Genomic DNA, 24,221 nt, shown 5'->3' on the forward strand with positions numbered 1-24,221 from the left:
AGCGGGGGTTGCTAGGCAACTATCTCCACTCTCGGCCCTGGGATGTATAGCCTGCGTCCATGCAGACCGGAGATTGCTACCGCTTTATCATGTAGGACCTGTATGGAATGAGTGCATGAATAGAGCACCACCATCAACAACTGAGGGAAGATGTACTGCTGTTACGTAAACCACAACATAAGTGCTCGTGAAGAAATATTTTTAAGCAAGGCCTTTCACAACTCTCATCTTCAACGAGTAATGCTGAAAACTGCCAGATGAACCTGGATAGAAAAAGTCTGTTAGGGCATACTGAGGCCATCAGGTTGGGCATCTTCACTGTAACCCCCAGTGTAGGCCACAGTCACGATCATGGCTTTATAGTTGTCAGATTTTCCAGGACTTTTCAGAGATGTTTTTTTCCATATAAATACAATACTAATAAGTTTGGGGATGTCCTGGGACACAAATGGCAGGGAATCACATACCATCGGTGCAACCCAACAGATAAGGGCCCCTGTGTAGGAGGAATCGTGTATTAGGATGAGCTGTTGGACAGCAAAGGGCCCATATATTGTTCTTGCACTGGGGCCCTCTTCTGTCTGTGTCAGTCAGTGAAAAATGGGTCAGGTTTATGTAAACTCCACCCAAACTAGACAGTCCCAACAAGTTTCGGTGGGACTTGCATTCACTATTTTGTCAACAGCGTCCAACTATATAATCAGAAGTCAAATCATTGCAATAAGTGTGTATGTGTGAGTGTGCGCATATGTATACGTGTGGGAATATATACAATTTCAGTGTGTAAGAGTGCATATGTATACATGTGTAAGAGTTTGTAAGAGTGAGTGCGTATGTATGTATATATGTGTGAGTGCGTATGCATATGTGTACATTTGTGAATGTGTATGCTTTTGTATACATGTGAGTGTGTATGAGACTGTGCGTATGTATACATGTGTACCAGTGTGTATGAGACGGTGTACACATTTGTATGTGTGAGACTGAGTGGATATGTATACAAGCGTGTCGTTTGTATACAGATATGTGCAGGAGTGTATACGTGTGCTTGTGAGTATACATTTGTGTATCTTCATGTGTGTGTATACCTGCGTGTATGTGAATGCTTAGATGAGTGAGTGCATGTTCGTGCATACCAGTATGACTGTGTGAACATACACACACAAGTTGGAGGTAGCTGCTTTGTTCGAAAGTACCACAAACTTTAAAGAAGTTCTCCAAACTGGTATAAAGCCGTACTTCTCAACCGCGGTGGATGCCAGTTGTTGGCGCCCGGAGCAGTTGCCATTTCCCGTCCCAAGAACCAGGATCTTTCAGGAAGAACTACCTAAAGTAAGGGAAACTGTTCCTAATCCTATTTCCTTAAAGAAAGTGTCAAATTGCCAAAGAGGTTGGAGGTGGTGGACCTACTTACTCTTCAACACTTGATTTGGTTGCAATATTGAGATAAAGCACTTGAAATCAAGTATTAGGTTCCCACTGGACCACCAGGGGTCATACCCAACCTTACCCTACTGGACAACAAGGATTTATTCTGAAACTCCCCACACTAAGCCACCACTTCTTCTCTTTTGACACAAGAGAGTCCCACCTGCATCGGTGTTCCCATGCGGTCAGTGCCTGCCCTTACCCACTGATGCCATAGAGTCACTTGACAATGGGCGACTATTACATTTGTCAGTCTTAATGAATACCACTTTAAAAAGGGCAGAGGTAGGCGAGATGCCGCTACCCAGATTTTTTTTTTTAAATACTAATGACTCAGCCGCCTCTTGTGCCCACAGTCTGTAAAACAGCTGCTTGTGCGATAGGGAGGAGGGAAAAGCAGAAAACCAGGGGAAGTCGGGCAGCCAGCATTAATCCAGACACTTGCAAGTCCCTTAATAGCAGCTCAGCTAAAAACCTGCTACCCCCCTCGCTATGGTCAGGAGGCATAAGCTGCCCCTTGCCCTAGTGGCACAGCCAAGCAAAACACGGCATCTTTTTGTAAACTCTCTCCCTTTCCTCCAAGCATGCAACGTTTGCTAATGTTTTCTGACATAAAACTCTGACATTTATTTTTTTTTTCCCTGTGTCTTAATTGAGGGAGTCATTTAGTAGAGATTTAACTATTATTACCAAATCATAGAGCTTGATGCATTGCACACACTCTCCAATCGTGTTTGGACTAGCTTGGAGGATTTATGCAAATGGCCCTGCCGGGAGAGGCAATTTGTAGCAGAGAAGGACAATTATACAGGGCCCGCGAGTGCGAGAATAGCTGCACCAGGCGGTTAATGGGTAATAGCAGAGCGCTGGAACCAGTGAGCGGCACCGTAATATGACCAGAGGCGGTTACATGGCACAGACAGGGGCTTCTATGCTGTGTTGTGTGCCACTTTTGTGGGAGAACCTACCCCTCCCCTTGACAAGACGCATCTACTGGGAGATCATCAAGAGGTGGGAAGGGACGTGAGTGAAAACAACGAAAAGTCATGATTTTTTAGTTTGCAGGAATTGCAAAAAAATGCATATGTTTTATACCAAGTTTTAATTTCACCAAGTCTTATACAGGATGCAGAGAAAGAAGTCACAACCTGGCTCAGGGTAGATGGGGGCACTAGGATCCAAGAGATTCAAGTCACACTGATGGTCTTATAGGAGGTCTACCTTCTTGGAGCGAGTAATATCTCCTATGGAGGTGTCTTTTTTCATGGGGCTTAAACTTAAAAAAAAAAAAAAAAAAAAAAAAAAAAAGAGCTTTCCCACCCAATACCGGAGAATCACCAATGACTAAAGTTAATAAAAGAGTTCACCCTGCCATCGCTCAGTTCAATCGATCTGGAAGAACTGGGTGACTACCAATGTGGCCACCAATATAGTTGGATTGTTGGTAGCCCAGTTTTCCTGAAGTCCTGAATCACAAATCTGTCTCCTTATGCATTGACTAAACCAGGTGAAGGGTAGACCAATTATGGATGCAGTAATCATTCAGCAGTCGGAGAAAGCTCAATGACCGCCATATAATCATGTCCATTTTGTGTGTAGCCCATTAAAGAGGACCTCTCACTTGTCATATGTAATTTTATTTTTTAAAAATGATGCAGTTCTCCTGAATCCGCCGTTGTTTTTCTTTTGTTCCTACGCCTCTCCGTTCTGTTCGTTGTGTACAAATCTAGTATTTTTAGCCAAGTGGGCATGATCTCCAAGAAGACTCCCATAGAGAAGAGTTTAGGATCACGTCCAATTGGATAAACAGACTAGATGTACATGCAGGAAAAAGAGGACTATATCTCAGGAATGGAGAGGAGCAGGAGCAAAATAAATACAATGCCGGATTCAGGAGAACATCGGCATTTACAACAGGAACAAAAAATACATGTTTATATCAAGTTACATGTTCTGTTTAAGGAAATATGTATACGTGCTAGATGTCCAGAGTTTGGTTGGACAACCTCACTATAACTCAAAGACTAGCACCAAAGAGGACATTTTATGAGCATTACCTGAGGACGGAGTGTAAATGCCCTCATTTTGGGGATTTACCGGTAGATGTTGGAAATTATAAAAATAAAAAAGGAAAAGTTCAAAAAAATTGTTTAACATTTGACAGAGAAAGGTGATTCATAGTCTTTAGTGTTTATGTGGGATAGACATGTCCATTAAGAAACAGCAATGAGGTAGATTGGGGTTGAGTTCTTGAAAATTGCATGAAGAGTCACCCTTGAAATTAAAAAGATCTGAAAACTTAGCTAAAAATGTAAATTCTTATTAAAGTCTATTGTTTTAGTAAAAAACCTGTACTCAAACGAAACAGCGAAACGGCCAAGCTGCCATGGGTGTCAAGTGCAGGTTAATGAATAAAGGCAATATTTGCATTGTAGAATTGAGCTGACTGGAACACATTCCTCTTGGTCTTAATGAGTGTACACAGGACCTGTGCTGGGAAGTGAAAGACCAAGAGGCAGGTTTAGACAAGACCACTGCCTTAAGATAAATAGAAGCAGCAGATAGAAGCGTAGACAGATCCATCCATAGAACATTGACATTACAGTCCTCAGGGACTACACAACATCATGGCTGCTATAGCTAAGCAATGAATATAAGTGGGCATAAAGAGGTCTCCTGATAACTTACTTGGTCTTCTTATTCTCGTACGGCCGGTGTGATGAGGGGGCTCGACAGTGTGGGCGTTTTCTTGGCCTCCCTGGACCCCGTCGGACCGGACTTCGAGAACTCTCTTCCTTACTGTAAATGGAGAGAACAGTCTGATTTAAAAGTGTCCTATCTTGCAGTGCAACCCCAAAAACCTCCACCAAGATTTTCCCAACCCATTTGATTCATCAGGTTTGGCAGATCTCTAGAAACATCTACTTACTCATGATCATGTCTCCTCTGCAATTTCACCAACTCCCTTTGCTTCTCTTTATATCGTCTCTGAATTTCCGCCAGTTTCATTCGCATGTCAACCTCCTCAGTGTCTAGATGGTCAATGGCAGCCTTCAGTGGACAGACCTAAGGACAGATCAGAAACAATGGTCCAAATACAAAGCACACTTGACAAAAATCTTGATTTTACTGATCCAATCCCATGAGCAGAATTACTAAAGGGGTGAAGCATACATAAACCCTGCCCATGAGGATCATTTTGTGATTGTTTCCCAGGAACAATGGTGTACTAACATCAAGGTTATGAAATGGGTAGGAGTTAAATAATTGTCATCAGTATAAAAATGGGTCTATGTCACTCACCGGCTTTATTTTAGGTGTCCAGCTATACGTCCGGCGTGATAGGCGGACACGAGGTGTCTGTTTCGGACAGCAGGTAAGGTGACATGTTGGTTTAGCACCTTCTAGGTTATCAGCCTCGGCTAGAGACCATGCAGCAGCGATGGTGGCAAAAACTTGAAGATCAGATACTATCAAATCATCTTTGCTAGCTACATTTAAAAAAAAAAAAAAAAAAAGAATTAAAAAAGGAAACATTTCAAAAGTCCATAAAATAAAGATTTCAGTTAAAAACTATTACATGTAGATGAGTTTATGTGGTTGATATGCATATGTATAATTTAGTCAAATATGATATAATAATTAAAAAGAAAAATCTAATTAAATTCATTAGGTCACAAAAATTAGAAATAAGCATTATTCAACTTATTTGGAGGGCATCTCTCAAATCTTTATCTCCTCTCTCTCCTCACTTTCTAAACTAGACAAATACATTTTTTTTGTAAAATTGCATTTTTGGGAGGTACCATAAGTTGTTTGCAAAAAAAATAAAAAATAAATAAAATAAATCAATTTAAAATAATAATAATAATAATAATAATAATAATTTGCTACTACCATTACATATTTTTCAATATATAAAAATTGCTATGACCATCCGCCCTTGACTTGCAGTTATACAAAGCTCCAAATCTTTTAATTCTAGAGGGCAAAATTTTTTTTTTCCTCTTCTTATATTAAGAAAATAAATTCTCCCGTTCCATCTATGATAATAAAGCTGAGCCATTAAACCGCCCAGCACAGAATGCAATGATTCTATCAAACAAACAGGTGTAAGAAGAGGTGTTGCAACTCCCTGTGGACCACGCAAGTTGCCAATTATTGCCACTGCTCCCCGTAAAGATGCCCACGCGAGTGTGTTTAGAGAACCATCTTCCAGACACCAGACGGTTGATGTGGTTGCATTTCCGTGCATTACCTTATCCACGATGGCAAAAAGCAATCGATACTAAAAGCTACTTGGGAGAACATTGCCCTATTTAAGTATGGCTTCCTGTGCAATATCGCAACCCAGCACATGTGCCCATCTGTCTTCTAACTGACAACATGCTTCCGATGGGTCCCATGACAGACACACAAAAGGGGCCGGCCTGCAATATGCAGCTAATTATCACCGCCATTATACTACATGGTTTATAATTCATCAGCTATGGAAAAGCCTTGCCCACAGCTTAATAGAGAAGGTTAACTATACAGGGACTCGATGGGTGCGGAGAGGGTTAAGACTTTCAGAACATCTACCAAGTACTTCGACAAAGGAGAGAAAATGTAAAGACATTAATTTAGTAACTAACTAGCATTTAAATCAAGTAATTATGGGACTTTTACCCGTCTACATTTACAAAAATGACTATTGGTTATAGGTATTTTTGGAATTTTTTTTAGAAATTCATGGTGATGTGTTGACTTGGGATAAACAATGACCCAATAATCGGTCAATGAAGGGACCCAGAATGGCCACAGTAGGGCGAGTTGGACATCAACTCTTGAATTCTGCTCATTTTCAGACCTTGTGGGTCTCTGCCCCCCACACTACAAGCCAAAAATTGGGTCATCAGATACTGAACACCCTCACTATTGTCAATATTTTTAAAGATATTGCACGAACCATCGAAAAAATCTACCCAATATTTTTACTATATGGGTAGATCTAGTTTTTACGAGATACACTGACCCCTCTGGGTCACATCAGAAGCTTCATGAGTGGAAATGACCTGAAATTTATATTTCGCACCAAAACTATTGATAGTAAAAGGATTTCACAAAATTAAAAATGTTGCAAAATTGAGAAAATCAAAATCCTATTTAATTCTTGATAAAGGTTTAATATTAAACATCAGTGACCTTGTTATCAGCTTGCTAAAAAAAAAAAAAAAACAACTGCTATGCCCTAGGCTGCACATTGGCCAGTAAGAGATGGGAGGCTCGGTGGCACTATATCGCAGCACACTTCTACGCTGCAGTGTGTTTATTTGCTGAACTAGGAAATCAAATCCTCCCTCTTAATGGCTGCTCTAAAAAAGTGACTTTGGAGGGGAAGGTCGGGGGCTCGGGGTCCCTGTGGAGTGTAAGAGTCTGTGATTAACTAGCACACTGCTCTTAGAGGCCTGGGCTGCAGTGTTTGGGTTTAATAATCTCTCAGGAGATGACAATACTGAGCTTGCAGGGAAATTAAGTGCATACGATCTCGGGCTTTTAACTGCTCTTAGTATAGAAAACCCTTCCCTTATTTTCCCTACAGACTTCTGGAAGAGCTTCAAAGGGTATCTATTAACCCTATCCACACCTTATTATAAATAATTAGTGCATGCTGTAGACTTCAGTAGCGAGATGCACATCTTACAGGCCAAGTGATCTCGTGTTAAGCAGGCAGCAACTACTGAACGTGGCGGCCAATGAGGCCAAGAAATTAAAAAAAAATATATATATATATATATATATATATATATATATATATATATATATATATATATATATATATATATATATATATATATATATATATATATATATATATATATATATATATATATATATATATACTTATTGTCTAGAAAGTTGCATTTACTACAACTAAGTAAATTTAATCTTTCTGTCCAAGTGAATGGTGAGCTTATGCGGATACATAGAAGCCAATCTTAGCTAGATGATATTAAGTGTAAACCATGGGGGAGGGATAAAGGAGCAACCTGATGATTTAAGGGGGTGTCACATGAAGAAAACCCCTTTCCACATTCTCTTTTGATCTCCATACGCACTAATAGAGTAAGACTGCCGCTAAGGACCTTCCGTTATAAGCCAGAACATAGAGTCACTCGGCAGCTCCTGTTTCTGGTGGACTCAAGCCGTCCGTGTATTACATCGATGATCTATATCTAGGTAGCCAACATGCAATCCTAAATTTTCGGTGCTGCGGAGATGCCCACTAGCCACAGCTAATGCTTAAGTAAAATATGCTGTTTACTAGAGGGCAATGGTGATCAGCCGTAGAGTCAAGATTCCAAAAGGGATTGTTTCTAACCCCTTTAAAGAGGACCTGCCACCAGTGACCAGCTCTTTTTTTATTCCCTCTGCTCCTATGAATATTCAGGGTTTTGGGTTTTTTTTTAATCTACCATTTTATTCAGTGCTAATTTGTTGGTCTTTACAAGTGGGCGGGGCTCACAGCATCCTCTGGGGCGTGTCTTTAGGCTGTTTTGAATTATTATCCTGTGAGCAACGCCCCATTGGTAAAGACCAAAAAAATGAGCACTAAATATAAAAGGCCTGTATCTCTAGAACCACAGAAAGCAAACAAAAAAATGAATACTCGGAGGAGCAGCAGGAAAAAAAAAAGCCCAAACTGTCCACTTTTGACTTGGTAACAAATCCTCTTCAAGTAGGTGGATTTCAGACTACTTCATATCCCCTTTAAAAAATGCATTTAAGAAGTAGTCCCTGACCCTATTAGATCAAAACACAAAACTGGCCTAGTGGTGAGTTTTGGTAATGCCAAAATGTAAGGCTCACTTACCTTTTGTATCTTGTAGCTGATCTTGCTGAGCCAAATCAGCCAACTCGCTGAGGAGAGCAATCCCATGAATACCTGAGCTTGTGGGGAAGGATGAAGAGTCGGCAGCTGAGAAGAAGTTCTCCTCTTCCTGATCGGAAGGGAGCTCTCCTAAGGAAATACTGGCAGCTATGAGTGTATCCAGACTATAGAAGAAGTCATGATGGTCTGGATCAGCTGGCGAGCAAGGTGGTGAAGGAGTCAAATGCTCATCGTCTGCTGCCTGTACATCACCAGAGTCCAGGTCGTTATTGACCTCTTGTAACAAAGTCTGATCAACATCACTAATAGCCTTGTCGTCAGATTCCTCCACAATTACTGAAACCTCAGGTGGCTCCTGAGAAATGTTTGGCAACTCTTCAGCCAATGTGCTCTCAGTTTTACAACAATCACTTTGCTCCTTTTCGTCATTTGTGTCAAAACTTTGACACTCCACAAGTTCCTTTCCTTCCACATTAGTCTCGGGCTCATCCAAACTCCCACTGGCCATGCTTTCTTCGCACTCCTGGGACTTAGTGACCTGGGGCTCTTGGCTGCAAATCTCACTTAGATCTGTCTCACCCAAGCGAGGCAATTCCTGGCTGTCCTCCAAAGAGTCCCCTGCAACTGGGGCGTGACATGGTGAATTTTTTGAAGGGGTAAACGTCCTGGACTGCTCAGGTTCTGCCGCAGTTGATGCTGTTTGCATAGTTTCAGGAGGGTCCGCAGAGTGCACATGGTGGGGAGTTGGAGAGGTATAGGATTGGACAACCTCTGGGTAGGTATATCCAGGAGGCAGATCTGTGGAACAGAAAATTAAGAAAATGCATAAAAATAACCAAAATTCACCAAGCCTTTAAAAAACAACAACAACGCAACATTTGAGAGAAATTATATTTTTGACTTCATGGATATCTTACAACCTTAAATAGTAATGTTGGTTCATGATCAATCTTACCACTAAGAGGACACTTCTGGGTTTTTAACTGGACCCCTACGCACGTATAGTTTATGTGCAAAGGGCTTGACAACCTATGTGTGAACCTACAAAGCAAAAAACAAAAAACAAAAAGGGGAGGAAAGAATCTCCTGCTTGGATCTTCCAATAATTTTTGGAGGCCTCTAAAAATGTTTAGATCTTAGCAAAATATTTCCTCATTTCCTATTTTGGGCAATTCATCTTCCACTTCCTACAACTGAGTTGTATTTTTTTCGGATTTAGGTGATGTTGGCCAAGATAAAAAAAAAAAAAAAAAGTTTCCGATGATTACAAGCAAAATAATTTTTAGGAACAACTGGCCAAAGATTAGTTAAAATCTATTTGTTGCCTCTTGCCAGGATCAGGAACGTGAAGCCAAAAAATGTCAATTAAGCAAAGAATCAGAAATTGCGGACTACCATTTTAAGTTGGTGCTGATCACGGTATTAAAGGGTTGTGTCACGGGGTTACCGCGACAGTTTGGAGCCAGGAGACCTCAGCGCCGGAGGGCTCCTGCTCCAATTCCGAGAAGAAGCACTTCTCTGTCATTTCAATTGTATTTATTTCTTCCAGCAGAACAGGAGTTAAGCGGCCATGTTGGATTTCCCTGTGCTCACAGCTGACCTCGGTTAGCCACTCCCTTTCCCTTTATAACCTGGGCTCTGATACTAAGTTCTTGTCAGAGCTAGCATTTGCTGCATGACTAAGGAGAGTGAGGAGTTCTATGAGAAGGAGTTTGGGAGGAATAACTTGTGATTGTTGCCTGGCTTGTATGCGTGGTTATTCCTTATCCTTCTCCATTTTGGTTTATTCCCCCTATCCACACACCCCGATGCTTCCCTCTGTTATAGGTGAGAGAATATTTTGTGTGCCTGGAGTTAATGTGTGCCTTAAATATGTAATATTTTTACCCAGTGTAAATGCCACTGTTCTGAGTTCAATGTTGCTTTTCTTTTGATCCTGCACCTCTCCATTCCCAAGATATTGCCCCCTCTTTTTATTATTATTTATTATTATAGTGCCATTTATTCCATGGCACTTTACATGTAAAAAAGGGGGTATACATAAAAACAATTATTATGGGAGTAGAGCAACAAGACACCCTTAGCAATAAGGAAACGCAAGCTCGCAAATACCTTCCAAAATGGATACAGTTTATTGTAAATTGCTGTTCATTAAATGAAAATGGTGGAACCCTTCACTTTCATAGCATGGTATATTCTGGAAGATCTTGGGGATAGCCTAGGCCCATTACACCTGGATTGATGGGGGAAGGGGAGAAAGTGGAATGGAGGGATCATTTGGTGAAGGTCTATAATACTAACATATGTGGTCTAATCTAACAAGATGGCTTCAATAAATCAGAGTATCAACTAGATTGCATGTTAATTAAACTGATGTAAGTTACATTGTCATTAAGTTCTTATATTATATTGTTTTGCTTTACCAATCAAATACGTAAGAACTATCTCTTCATGCCCTGTCTGCGAACAGGTATCTGATTATCACCTTAATCTGGTATGTTTTATTTCTTTTTGAAAAAGTTAATAAAAATTATATATTTAAAAAAAAAAAAAAACAGAATTTTCGCAGCGTAAACGCTTGAAAAACGCATGTATATCCGCACCCCATGGTCCCCAATGGCATTCCGCAATGTCAATGCCCATGCTGCGGATTTTTCCGCAGCGTATATGCTGCGGTCAAAAATCCGCAGCATGTTCATTAATTTTGCGGAAGCGCAGCGGAATCAATGTGCGGATGGTACCCAAGTCTGGATGAGAGGAGACTCTCATCCAGACCTGGGTACCAAAGAACCTGTAAAAAAAAGAATAAAATAAAGTTTATACTTATCTTCTGATGTTTCCCCTCCGTCGCGCTGTTGTCTGAAGGACCTGCCACGTCATTGAGTCATGTGACCCACCACATGACTCAATGACGTCACCGCAGGTCCTGCACACAACAGCGTGAGCCGCTCAAGCCTCCGGACGGGGCAGAGAATGCATCAGAAGGTGAGTATAAAGTTTATTTTTTTATTTTTTACCATTCTGAACAAGTTGTCAAGCACTTTTCCAAGTGATGCTTGGAGAAGTGCTTGATAACCCGCATGCGGAAATGCATGCAAAGACGCCTCACAAACGCTTCTACCTGGCGGGAAAACCGCATGTAATATCCGCATGCGATTTTCCCGCCAGGGAGAAGCGTAAAAAATATGCTTCAGGTCCGCAACGTGGGCACATAGCCTTACAAAAATCTTGAACAAAAACGCAACGGCAACTGGTACAGGAGGAGAGAGGACCCCGCCCGCGAGGGCTCACAATCTACAAGAGAGAGGGTGAGGATACAGTAGGTGAGGGTAGAGCTGGCCATGCAGCGGTATGGTGGAGCGAGGGTTACTGCTGGTTGTAAGCTTGTCAGAAGAGGTAAATCTTCAGGTTCCTTTTGAAGGTTTCCACAGTGGGCGAGAGTCTGATATGTTGGGGTAGAGAGTTCCAGAGTAGGGGGGATGCACGGAGGAAATCTTGTATGCGATTGTGGGAAGAGGAAATAAGAGGGGGGTAGAGAAGGAGATCTGATGAGGATCGTAGGTTGCGTGTAGGTAAGTACCAGGAGACTAGGTCGCAGATGTATGGAGGAGACAGGTTGTGGATGCTTTTGTATGCCAAGTTAGGGTTTTGAACTGGAGTCTCTGGGCAATGGGGAGCCAGGGAAGTGATTGACATAGGGGAGAGGCCGGGGAGTAGCGGGGGAACAGGTGTATTAGTCGGGCAGCAGAGTTTAGGTGAGATTGGAGGGGTGCAAGAGTGTTAGAAGGGAGGCCACAGAGCAGGATGTTTCAGTAGTCAAGGCGGGAGATGAGGAGGACGTGCACTAGTGTTTTTGCAGAATTGTGGTTGAGGAATGTGTTGATCCGGGAGATATTTTTGAGTTGGAGTCGGCAGGAAGTGGAAAGGGCTAGAATATGTGGTTTGAAGGAGAGGTTAGAGTCCAGGGTTACCCCGAGAAAGCGAGGCATACTCTTCCAGGTATGTAAATGTAATAATTTTAGTTAAGTGGGTGTGGTCCTCAGCGCTTTTATTGGAGTGTCTTGAAGACCACACCAACTTGGCTAAAAGACTATTTATGTACAGAGGGCCATATTTCAAGAAAGGAGTGGTGGAGGAACAAAATAAAAACATCGCCGGATTCAAGAGAACAGCGGCATTTACATAAGGTAAAAAAGTACACATTTACAGCAAGTGACAGGTCCTCTTGAAGAGTATGTTTGGCAGCTTATATAAAGAACCTAAAATTAATCTTTTCTATGGGGTCCATCATTCTCTATGTACACAAATAAGGTTGACCTTTAGCTCTTTGAGACAACCACCTAAAGTAGCTATGAAGGATGACTTTATAAAAAAGGAATGGTCTCTCAAGAAGAGGGACAATGCATTCAACATACATTGCAGATGGTCTTTTCAAAAAGGTGGTCTTATGGACTTGTATGGAACGTGGATCACAATTTAATGGGATTGCAATGAAACCTTGAGAACAAGAGACTTGATTATCAAACACTTAGTGCTTGAGTAAGTAAGTGAAAAAAGGAAGCCCCAGTGTAGCTAGACAACCTTCATTAGTGGATATACTCTAAGGGTGACCTTCCACTAAATTTTTTAATTTAAACTGGGTATCTCCTCCAATTGGTGATGATCCACTGGTTTTTGAAAGTTTTTTCTTTTTTTTCTGTGCCACTCCTTTTCAAAGTTATGCCCTTCACAAATGCTTGTAGCAGAAAATTTCCCTGTGGGCGCTTGCTTTTTCTCCTCTAATGCTGGCCAATCACAACATGGCCACACCTACAAAGAAGTTTTGTAGTATACACCCAGTTGGTTGAAGTGAAAGTTTGAACCATTATTTCTGGGGGGCATATCTTTGTAACGGAGAGGCACAGAAGAAAAAGGAAAAAAGTGTTCCAGAATTGGAGCAGCTCCAATAGAAGGAGGTTCTCCATTTAAATAAAAAAATATCCAGTGAAAGGTCCCCCTTAAGGAACAATAACTGCAAATGAAAATATGGTAAAACATTAACTAGTTAATCCTTGGAACGCATAAGAATGTCACATATGACGCACACAGATTGGTTTGTGGAACAAAATGGTCGACTCTGCAAGCCAAGTGCAAAAAAAAATCAAGCTTCAAGAAAAAAAATAATAATCTGAAAACAAAATAAAGGTGAAGGTGACAATAATGGACTGAAAGGAATTATGTGAAAATTTGATGACATGAAAGCTCTTAGGCCTTTCCTTGTTGCTAGACCACTGGACAGAGGCACCATTCAGGAGGACGTGGGAGGTGTAAAAAGAAAGGGGCGACAATGAGAAATGGAGTGGAAGATGCAAGCGTGAGAAAAAAAAGAGGAATGATGGAAGGAAAGAAAAGTAGAGACATGACCAGACCGAGCAATAGATGGATGAAGTGAGAGACTGCATAAAAGGGGAGGGTGAATGATTGAAAGCAGAGGAGATAGATGGACATGGTGGGTGGGGGGTGGATTAGACAGGTTTAGAAGATGGATGAAGCCAGCGGGACTCATTACCCGGGCTGTTTTCTGGGTGTTTATGCAGCTGACACAGACTGAGGACTAGGAAATAAATGTTATTACTCCATCTTGAAAAGGCTCTGAAGGTGCCCGAAGTTGGCAATTCCCCCCCCCCCCACCTATGCTCATAGTCATCGGTTATTAATGGTGTCCTTCCACCCTCCTGACAGCATGGCCAGATGAGCAGAATATCACTCTTCCAGCTTATCCCCTCACACAAGAACAGTTCAAGGAGACATTCGTGACTCATAACCTTGGGGTTAAGACTCAGCCCAGTCTTTAAAATAGGACTGTAATATTCTGTGATCCCAAGCCAATGAGGCTTCAGGAGAAAAAAGGCAAAGCTCTTCCCAGAAAATGGAGAGTGGGACTTTAGGACTTCTAATTTTAACTCCATAAGTGTTTGATTGTGCCTGGAATATACTGCAATGATTCAGGCATGGAGCTGGCAGAGCCTAACGGAGGGGAGCAGATTTCCAACCATACGCAGAGGAGACGTGGTGACAAATGGGCCTTGCGGCATGCAAATATGTTTTTAATTTAAAAGGCAATCAATAGCACTACAATTCATTTAACGGGATGCGTGGATCCCTACCACCGCCCATTCCGCCTGGGATTTTTTTATCCCTTTGAGCTACTGTTAACCTCTTTATTGCCAACGAAAGCAGTCGTGCATTTGAATTTACCTGGTTCCAGTGATTTGGGATAGTCTCTAGGGGGTTGCCCTTCTCCTCTTCGATCTTCTCCCTCTTTTCCCTTGGAGCTTTGAACGGGCACAGGGCTAACAGCCGGTGAGCTGGGCACCAAGATGGAGCTGCCATCAGGGCAGGCCGGTAAAGTGCATGGGGCCAGTGGCCGGGGCGTTGGGCATTTGGACGGAGGCCGTAGGGCAGGTGAATGGGAGCACGGTGAAAGCTTAGGTTGTACCGGGGCAGAGGGTGGTGGAAACAGCAGGTTGGGTGGGGGATGGATCTTGGAAGTGTTTAAGGCTTCTGCTTTACTATGGGGCCTTGCAGCCTTTTCTGGTGGGTCATCAGATTCTGGCAGATGATCCTCGGTTTTACGCTATAGAAAGAAGTGAGATGTTACATGAGAACCACATGTGAAATCGAGGCAAATCATTAAAACTTCAAGTCTGACATACTTGAAGATGGCTCTGCCTCTGAAGCTCCAGAGCCTGTGCTGCCCTTTGCTGTTGCAGGGCATAAAGTTCCTGTTGCCGTAGAAACTGTGACCGCGAGTAGACCGGGAGCTGTCCCGGGTGCTGCAGGTGAGAGGTGGGTCCTCTGCCAGGGTACATCGGAGGCCACAAAGAAGCCTGATCTATGACATCAGCTGGTGAAGGGGGAAGAAGAGCACAAATTAGCATAACGGGTACAAAAAAAAATAGGTTGTATGTAACTGTAATCTTAGATTTCAAGCTCTTTGGTTGCCATCAGTAAGCCTTTGCCAGTATCCCAAACTCAGCATGACTACTATGTTCATTTACGGCAAAATGTTGTAAATTAGAAAACAATTTTTCCAGATGATCAGGCCACTAGATGGCGCTGTTGCACCCAAACCTAGTAAAGAAGAACACATGATTTGTTATGTTAGTAGCCCTTTACCTTGGCACATACATTCGAACTTACCAAGAGTGTGTGGAGCAGTGTGGGGAGAGGGCTCCGGAGGTAGAATGACCAGTTGGGCAGGAGGTTCCTGTGATAGGGGGAACACTGGTTGCATGGCACTAGGCATAGATGGGGGGAATCCTGGGGGCAGGTTCTGATGCAAAGCTGGGTGACTAATACCTGGTGGCAGATAGATTAGCTACAGTTAAATCCTTGCAAGTGCCGGGGAAAGGGAGCACTTCTGAATAGCATTGAGTGCCAAGTTACTCAACACCATTTTATTTGTCTTAACACAGGAAGACCAGTTTCCTTCGAGTGTGTACGTCTTGGACAAGCTCACACCTGCACACAAGTGCAGCATCAGCTTAGCACGCTTGGATTACGCTTAGTTCTGCTTTAACTGTGCACTGTTCTTAGGGCAAACAACCTATGTAGCCCGACCCAGCTTCAAGAATTTAGCATACTCACTGTACGAAGGGCCACCCATCCATATGGAAGGACTCCTTGTTCTGGGCAGCCAGTGGGGATGGGTTGGGTGCGTATGTTGAGTTGGGTCAGCTCCTAATTGGCTGGCTTGGAGAGAGGAACCGCTCGCTATCATAAGATGAGGAGTCAGATCACCAGGGCAACCGCTGGAAGGATGGATTCTAGCAAACTCCACCAGGTCCTTGTTTTCTCTAAAATGAATGGGACATGAAAGGTGTGAAACAGGATTAGGAGTCCACATTCCTGGGATATAGCAGCCCTTACAGCTAGAAGCAAGGAGCCTGTTGTATAGACTTGACAGCTACTCACTGCATTAAAAGGTCTCTGCCAGGGATCCCCAGCCTCTCATCACAAAGACGGTTTCTCTCTTCTTCTGCGTCCAGGTCAATCACATGCATCGACCGACCAGAGCCTACAAAAAAAGAATGGAAGGGATCAGAGTAAACACAAAAAGGCTATTCATGTAAACCAAAGTAGATCTTCTATGGAGAAGGTGTTGACTTCTTCGTAGAGAGGAATATTACCTATGGAAAGACCATTCATGGTAAGCATGATCTTCAGAGGTTCGGCACCACAAGCAACTATCAACTAGACATGAAGACCATAAAGACTAGGTTGGTTGATTAATACATATCAAATATAATATTTTGAGAACATGGCTATGACACAATTTAGAAAAGACCAGAAGTATGGGATTTGGGTATACATCATTATCTTTTACAGCTGGTGGGCCAAGGAGTAGTTGATGCATTAGAAAAAAAAAAAGTTTTCTTTCATCTAGATGAGAAGTCATTTGCATACTTTTTCCCAGAAGGCATTATTTGGAGTGTAAGACTCCCTACATCAAAATAATAAGTCTCCAGAACTAGAAACAGTACCCCATGAGAAGAAGAGAAGATACACGTAAAACTGAAAAATGGCACTTGTAGGTTCTTTAGCCCACCAAGAGGTAAGGTCATGTAGGGGTTAACATCTTAATTCTGATGGTCTTGCTAATCGACTAGACAACTCTCTACTGGAAGTTGTGTCTCATCGGGAGAATGGTCCACAGGCCGGCTAATAAAAGCCATGTGTCCTAAGCAAGCCAAGGGCTTCTGGTAACCCCGGATATTATTTTCCTGCCAACACCCTAAACCCTCCCTTTCAGTTGGTCCCCCCCAAAACCACATGGTGACATCACTCTCATCACACATCAGACAGGAACCTCTTACGCCTCCCACTCACAAAATGCTTCCTCCCAGTGGAATCCACTGTACAAATCCCAATTTAGCAGGTTTCTTAACTTAGCCAATGACTCCTGGCACAAAGTAAAGGTTTGGGTGTCCATTGCTCCACGTGTTAACAGCAGTGCCATTCATCTGACACCACTATAGTTTTAGATTAGCTTGCCTGTCTTCAGAATAAGTGCTTTCAAATCCAAATAAGACTTTTTTCCCCCAAACTGAAGATCTTAAGGGCGTGAGTCATACCTCCAGAGCGGTAAAACATTCAGTCATGTACTAGTTAACAGTCTGAACTCTTGCACGCGTGACCACATCACATATTTTGCTTTCCGTTAGTTCATACTCTGATTGCAATGCTTTGTGTGTAGACCATCCCCTTCCACACAATGCCCAAATCTATGGGGGAGGCAGCGGAGTCAGATTTGGGGCTATTTCAATCACAACGTCTGTATAAATCTATGGGACATGGTTATAATGGTAGAAAATGAAAATGCCAAACAGCATATTGGCAACATGGTGGGCTATCCAATAAACCTACATCACAATTGGGATGCCAACAAATATTTGGGTCATCGTTGCCCCATGTAGAACATGAATATGGTAAAGTTGTCTACACACACACTAATCGTACCCACCTTTCTGAGACACGTTATTCCTGCTCTGTCGACTTGAACCTGAACCATAAGCTGACTCATGGCGGCTGCTGGTATCTTTTTGACGTGCCACCGCCACAGCAATGCCAACAGGAGGCTGCCTGACCTCTCCTTCTCCATGAGAAGAGTCGTTCTCTCTACTTCGGGCACAGTCCATTCTCTCTTGTTCAGGCTGGCACTTGTTGTTTGCGTGGAATTTAATTTCTTGATGGGAACAGCTGGTCTTCATGTTCCCCAACCCCACGAAGGGGGTCCTTTGACCCACAATAAGTGCTTGATTGCTGTATTTAAGCAGGTTTTTCATGGCAGACACCTCATCAGTGGGGCCTTGTATTTCCTGGCTTAGAGGAGGGCCTGGAGTCATCAGTGCAGCCTGTTGTAAACTTGTGCTAAAGGGGTCAAGGTAAGAGTTCTTTCTGTCCTCGCCGATAGACATGGGAGGTTCTGTCCATGGGCCCAAATGAGGCCCATTGTAGCCCAAGGAGCTGAGTTCTATGGTTTTTCTTTTCCCATCTTGGCCAGTTCCCGTTTGCTCCATTTCTGTTGGTCTGTGCTGCTGGTGCCGTATCCTTGCAACTTTTTGAGAACTACTATGCACTTGGGAGTCCTTGGCGGAACGGTCTAAAGTGCAGCAGGACTGGCTGGTTTTTATACAATGTGCTGCATCCTGGTTATTAGGACGGGGACAGTCTTGTGGTGCAGGCATGTCAAAGTATGAAGCCTTATCCATGCCTCTCTGCATAACAGTCTCTGAATTTCCACTGTTTGAAAAGTCCAAGTTTTTGATCCTTGCGGCTGTGTTCGGTGGCCACTCCGACCTCCTATCCCCTTTAGACTCTGCTTTTAAATGGGAGAATGTATTAATGTAAGACCCAGGAGGGTGGGAGTCAGAATTCATGTTGTGGCTCTTGTCTTTTCCATCTCCTCCTCTGTCCATATGGCAGTTTTCCTGGGTCACCTGAAAAGGCCGGCTTTTGTCGGTGAAGTGCCCCACAGAAGGCACTAACGTGGGCCTGCCCATCTTTATATCCCTGCCAGACTTGTCCTGCAAAGAGCATACAACGTCCGAGTTGGAATGAAGTTGCAGACAGGGGAATGAGCCAGTGGAGGTGTTAAGTGGAGCAGGAATGCTGGGGAGACTGGATGGGACAGTGTATGACACAGAGTGGTGGAGCATTTGCCTCCGCTCTAGGCACTCGCTGTAAGGTTGCTGGGGCTCATGATGGGGATATGACCGGTCAGATCTCATGTCTTTGGCACATCGATTCTGGCTACTTTGACGAGGCATCCCTGCCCCAACAGTGCAGCTGGACAGCAATGCTTTACTGGGGTCCCCATTGAGCACCTTTGAGGTCATTAGGCAAGAGTTCAGATGCTTGGTCCGGTTATCACACGATCCTCTCTGGTGCATGTCCTCCTTGCAATGACTGTCCATAGAAATGGGCAACACCAATTTCTGCCTCTCCTTGCCATCATCCTCCAAGTGCCTTTCCTTCAGGTCCCCTTTACCCATTTTTTCCTTGCTCATCTCGGTGCCCCCCAGATAACGGTCATTGTCCTTAGAAGACTTCTGCATGTGGCTGTTCTCTCTGTCCCGACTACATGAGCCAATGGGATGACCAGGAGCTGCTCGTGCAATGCTTGGAAAATTGTGGTTAGCTGACAAGAGGGTCGGTTGGGCAGGAAGGTTCCGCAAATAGAAATTATCTGGAAGAAGAGAAGACACTATTTTAGACACGATCAGAAACCAATTATCTAACATGATACAAATACAAGGTATTCTTTAACTCAACATGACATTTACGAAAACTGGTCAAGAAAATAAATTAAGAGCTATAGTGACAATCAAATTTTTAGCATTTTTTTAAAGGTGTAGCCAATCATATTGGGGCTCAATTAGTATTCCTACAACTCTAGTTAAAGATGATGTCAAGGATATGAAAAAGAGAGATTCTTTGTTCCAAAAACAGCACCACACCTGACCACTGGTTGTTTTTGGTATTGCAGTTCAGCACTATTCACTTCAATAGATGCACCCATTCCTATCTTCCAACCAGATACACCCCATGAACATATGAGGGGCTGACTCCGGAAGAAAGCAGGCGTAAGGAGATGGACATACTGCCAACATTTCCCTTTGAAGACATGTGTATTGTTGCAAAAGTATTTTGATGTGTAATGTGTATTGTGACATGTGTTATAGTGATAGTGTTGTGTTCTGTCCGACTGTAGTGAGAGTTAGAGTTAATGTTTGGGACTAGCCCAGAATGAGAGGAGATAAGGTGAAGGGACAGAGACAGCTTCCTGTCAGGACATCAGATAGTGACCAGAGTGCCACAGAAACAGACCTAGTCAGCGGAGTCACGTGACGTGGCTGTCCCTGATGTGAGTGGAGACCAAGGCATTGGAGGCACAGAGAGAGAGCGAGAGGCACAGAGAGAGAGAGCGCGAGAGGCACAGAGAGAGAGAGAGAGAGCGCGAGAGGCACAGAGAGAGAGAGAGAGAGCGCGAGAGGCACAGAGAGAGAGAGAGAGCGCGAGAGGCACAGAGAGAGAGAGAGCGCGAGAGGCACAGAGAGAGAGAGCGCGAGAGGCACAGAGAGAGAGAGCGCGAGAGGCACAGAGAGAGAGAGCGCGAGAGGCACAGAGAGAGAGAGAGAGCGCGAGAGGCACAGAGAGAGAGAGAGAGCGCGAGAGGCACAGAGAGAGAGAGAGAGCGCGAGAGGCACAGAGAGAAAGAGAGAGCGCGAGAGGCACAGAGAGAGAGAGAGCGCGAGAGGCACAGAGAGAGAGCGCGAGAGGCACAGAGAGAGAGAGAGCGCGAGAGGCACAGAGAGAGAGCGCGAGAGGCACAGAGAGAGAGAGAGCGCGAGAGGCACAGAGATAGAGAGAGAGCGCGAGAGGCACAGAGAGAGAGAGCGCGAGAGGCACAGAGAGAGAGAGAGAGCGCGCGAGAGGCACAGAGAGAGAGAGCGCGAGAGGCACAGAGAGAGAGAGCGCGAGAGGCACAGAGAGAGCGCGAGAGGCACAGAGAGAGCGCGAGAGGCACAGAGAGAGAGAGCGCGAGAGGCACAGAGAGAGAGAGCGCGAGAGGCACAGAGAGAGAGCGAGCGCGAGAGGCACAGAGAGAGAGCGAGCGCGAGAGGCACAGAGAGAGAGCGAGCGCGAGAGGCACAGAGAGAGAGCGAGCGCGAGAGGCACAGAGAGAGAGCGAGCGCGAGAGGCACAGAGCGAGAGCGAGCGCGAGAGGCACAGAGCGAGCGCGAGAGGCACAGAGCGAGCGCGAGAGGCACAGAGCGAGCGCGAGAGGCACAGAGCGAGCGCGAGAGGCACAGAGCGAGCGCGAGAGGCACAGAGCGAGCGCGAGAGGCACAGAGCGAGCGCGAGAGGCACAGAGAGCGCGAGAGGCACAGAGAGAGCGCGAGAGGCACAGAGAGAGCGCGAGAGGCACAGAGAGAGAGAGAGAGCGCGAGAGGCACAGAGAGAGAGAGAGAGAGAGAGAGCGCGAGAGGCACAGAGAGAGAGAGAGCGCGAGAGGCACAGAGATAGAGAGAGAGCGCGAGAGGCACAGAGAGAGAGAGAGAGCGCGAGAGGCACAGAGAGAGAGAGAGAGCGCGCGAGAGGCACAGAGAGAGAGAGCGCGAGAGGCACAGAGAGAGAGAGCGCGAGAGGCACAGAGAGAGCGTGAGAGGCACAGAGAGAGCGCGAGAGGCACAGAGAGAGCGCGAGAGGCACAGAGAGAGCGCGAGAGGCACAGAGAGAGCGAGCGCGAGAGGCACAGAGAGAGAGCGAGCGCGAGAGGCACAGAGAGAGAGCGAGCGCGAGAGGCACAGAGAGAGAGAGAGCGCGAGAGGCACAGAGAGAGAGCGAGCGCGAGAGGCACAGAGAGAGAGCGAGCGCGAGAGGCACAGAGCGAGCGCGAGAGGCACAGAGCGAGCGCGAGAGGCACAGAGCGAGCGCGAGAGGCACAGAGCGAGCGCGAGAGGCACAGAGCGAGCGCGAGAGGCACAGAGCGAGCGCGAGAGGCACAGAGCGAGCGCGAGAGGCACAGAGCGAGCGCGAGAGGCACAGAGAGAGCGCGAGAGGCACAGAGAGAGCGCGAGAGGCACAGAAAGAGAGAGAGCGCGCGAGAGGCACAGAGAGAGAGCGAGGCACAGAGAGAGAGCGAGGCACAGAGAGAGAGCGAGGCACAGAGAGAGAGCGAGGCACAAAGACACGCAGAGAGAGAGCGCGAGAGGCACAGAGAGAGAGAGCGCGAGAGGCACAGAGAGAGAGAGCGCGAGAGGCACAGAGAGAGAGAGCGCGAGAGGCACAGAGAGAGAGAGCGAGAGGCACAGAGAGAGAGAGCGAGAGGCACAGAGAGAGAGAGCGAGAGGCACAGAGAGAGAGAGAGCGAGAGGCACAGAGAGAGAGAGAGCGAGAGGCACAGAGAGAGAGAGAGCGCGAGAGGCACAGAGAGAGAGAGAGCGCGAGAGGCACAGAGAGAGAGAGAGCGCGAGAGGCACAGAGAGAGAGAGAGCGCGAGAGGCACAGAGAGAGCGCGAGAGGCACAGAGAGAGAGCGCGAGAGGCACAGAGAGAGAGAGCAAGAGGCACAGAGAGAGAGAGCAAGAGGCACAGAGAGAGAGAGCAAGAGGCACAGAGAGAGAGAGCAAGAGGCACAGAGAGAGAGAGCAAGAGGCACAGAGAGACACGCAGAGAGAGAGACGCAGAGAGAGACGCAGAGAGAGAGAGACGCAGAGAGAGAGAGACGCAGAGAGAGAGAGACGCAGAGAGAGAGAGAGACGCAGAGAGAGAGAGACGCAGAGAGAGAGAGACGCAGAGAGAGAGAGAGACGCAGAGAGAGAGAGAGACGCAGAGAGAGAGAGAGACGCAGAGAGAGAGAGAGACGCAGAGAGAGAGAGAGACGCAGAGAGAGAGACGCAGAGAGAGAGAGACGCAGAGAGAGAGAGACACAGAGAGAGAGAGAGACGCAGAGAGAGAGAGAGACGCAGAGAGAGAGAGAGACGCAGAGAGAGAGAGACGCAGAGAGAGAGAGACGCAGAGAGAGAGAGACGCAGAGAGAGAGAGACGCAGAGAGAGAGAGACGCAGAGAGAGAGAGACGCAGAGAGAGAGAGGCGCAGAGAGAGAGAGAGGCGCAGAGAGAGAGAGAGGCACAGAGAGAGAGAGGCACAGAGAGAGAGAGGCACAGAGAGAGAGAGGCACACAGAGAGGGAGGCACACAGAGAGCGCGAGAGGCACACAGAGAGCGCGAGAGGCACACAGAGAGCGCGAGAGGCACACAGAGAGCGCGAGAGGCACACAGAGAGCGCGAGAGGCACACAGAGAGCGCGAGAGGCACACAGAGAGCGCGAGAGGCACACAGAGAGCGCGAGAGGCACACAGAGCGCGAGAGGCACACAGAGAGCGCGAGAGGCAAACAGAGAGCGCGAGAGGCACAGAGAGAGAGAGCGCGAGAGGCACAGAGAGAGAGAGCGTGAGAGGCACAGAGAGAGAGAGCGCGAGAGGCACAGAGAGAGAGCGCGAGAGGCACAGAGAGAGAGCGCGAGAGGCACAGAGAGAGAGAGCGAGAGGCACAGAGAGAGAGAGAGCGCGAGAGGCACAGAGAGAGAGAGAGCGCGAGAGGCACAGAGAGAGAGAGAGCGCGAGAGGCACAGAGCGAGCGCGAGAGGCACAGAGCGAGCGCGAGAGGCACAGAGCGAGCGCGAGAGGCACAGAGCGAGCGCGAGAGGCACAGAGCGAGCGCGAGAGGCACAGAGCGAGCGCGAGAGGCACAGAGCGAGCGCGAGAGGCACAGAGAGCGCGAGAGGCACAGAGAGCGCGAGAGGCACAGAGAGAGCGCGAGAGGCACAGAGAGAGCGCGAGAGGCACAGAGAGAGAGAGCGCGAGAGGCACAGAGAGAGCGCGAGAGGCACAGAGAGAGAGAGCGCGAGAGGCACAGAGAGAGCGCGAGAGGCACAGAGAGAGAGAGCGCGAGAGGCACAGAGAGAGAGAGCGCGAGAGGCACAGAGAGAGAGAGCGCGAGAGGCACAGAGAGAGAGCGCGAGAGGCACAGAGAGAGAGCGCGAGAGGCACAGAGAGAGAGAGAGCGAGAGGCACAGAGAGAGAGAGAGCGCGAGAGGCACAGAGAGAGAGAGAGCGCGAGAGGCACAGAGAGAGAGAGCGCGAGAGGCACAGAGAGAGAGAGAGCGCGAGAGGCACAGAGAGAGAGAGAGCGCGAGAGGCACAGAGAGAGAGCGAGGCACAGAGAGAGAGCGAGGCACAAAGACACGCAGAGAGAGAGAGCGCGAGAGGCACAGAGAGAGAGAGCGCGAGAGGCACAGAGAGAGAGAGCGCGAGAGGCACAGAGAGAGAGAGCGCGAGAGGCACAGAGAGAGAGAGCGCGAGAGGCACAGAGAGA

General features: G+C 46.2%; 1 protein-coding gene across 7 annotated transcripts in view; it reads right to left on the reverse strand.

Annotated features, from left to right (window-relative positions):
* Nucleotides 1-24,221, reverse strand: part of BAHCC1 (BAH domain and coiled-coil containing 1) — a 132,497-nt gene that overhangs the window by 18,669 nt on the left and 89,607 nt on the right. For all 7 annotated transcript variants that reach the window (XM_073682569.1, XM_073682573.1, XM_073682570.1 and 4 more), the window contains 10 exons: nucleotides 17,805-19,529; nucleotides 16,256-16,358; nucleotides 15,929-16,137; nucleotides 15,482-15,640; nucleotides 14,995-15,185; nucleotides 14,537-14,915; nucleotides 8,282-9,097; nucleotides 4,732-4,919; nucleotides 4,358-4,494; nucleotides 4,117-4,227 (listed from right to left, as the gene is read on the reverse strand). In XM_073682569.1, the coding sequence (XP_073538670.1) occupies nucleotides 4,117-4,227; nucleotides 4,358-4,494; nucleotides 4,732-4,919; nucleotides 8,282-9,097; nucleotides 14,537-14,915; nucleotides 14,995-15,185; nucleotides 15,482-15,640; nucleotides 15,929-16,137; nucleotides 16,256-16,358; nucleotides 17,805-19,529 (4,018 nt within the window). The remainder of the gene's footprint in view (nucleotides 1-4,116; nucleotides 4,228-4,357; nucleotides 4,495-4,731; nucleotides 4,920-8,281; nucleotides 9,098-14,536; nucleotides 14,916-14,994; nucleotides 15,186-15,481; nucleotides 15,641-15,928; nucleotides 16,138-16,255; nucleotides 16,359-17,804; nucleotides 19,530-24,221) is intronic.

Source organism: Phyllobates terribilis, unplaced genomic scaffold (genome assembly GCF_046119375.1).
Source record: "Phyllobates terribilis strain yellow unplaced genomic scaffold, ASM4611937v1 Scaffold_5__5_contigs__length_657084704, whole genome shotgun sequence".
Classification (NCBI taxonomy): Eukaryota; Metazoa; Chordata; class Amphibia; order Anura; family Dendrobatidae; genus Phyllobates; species Phyllobates terribilis.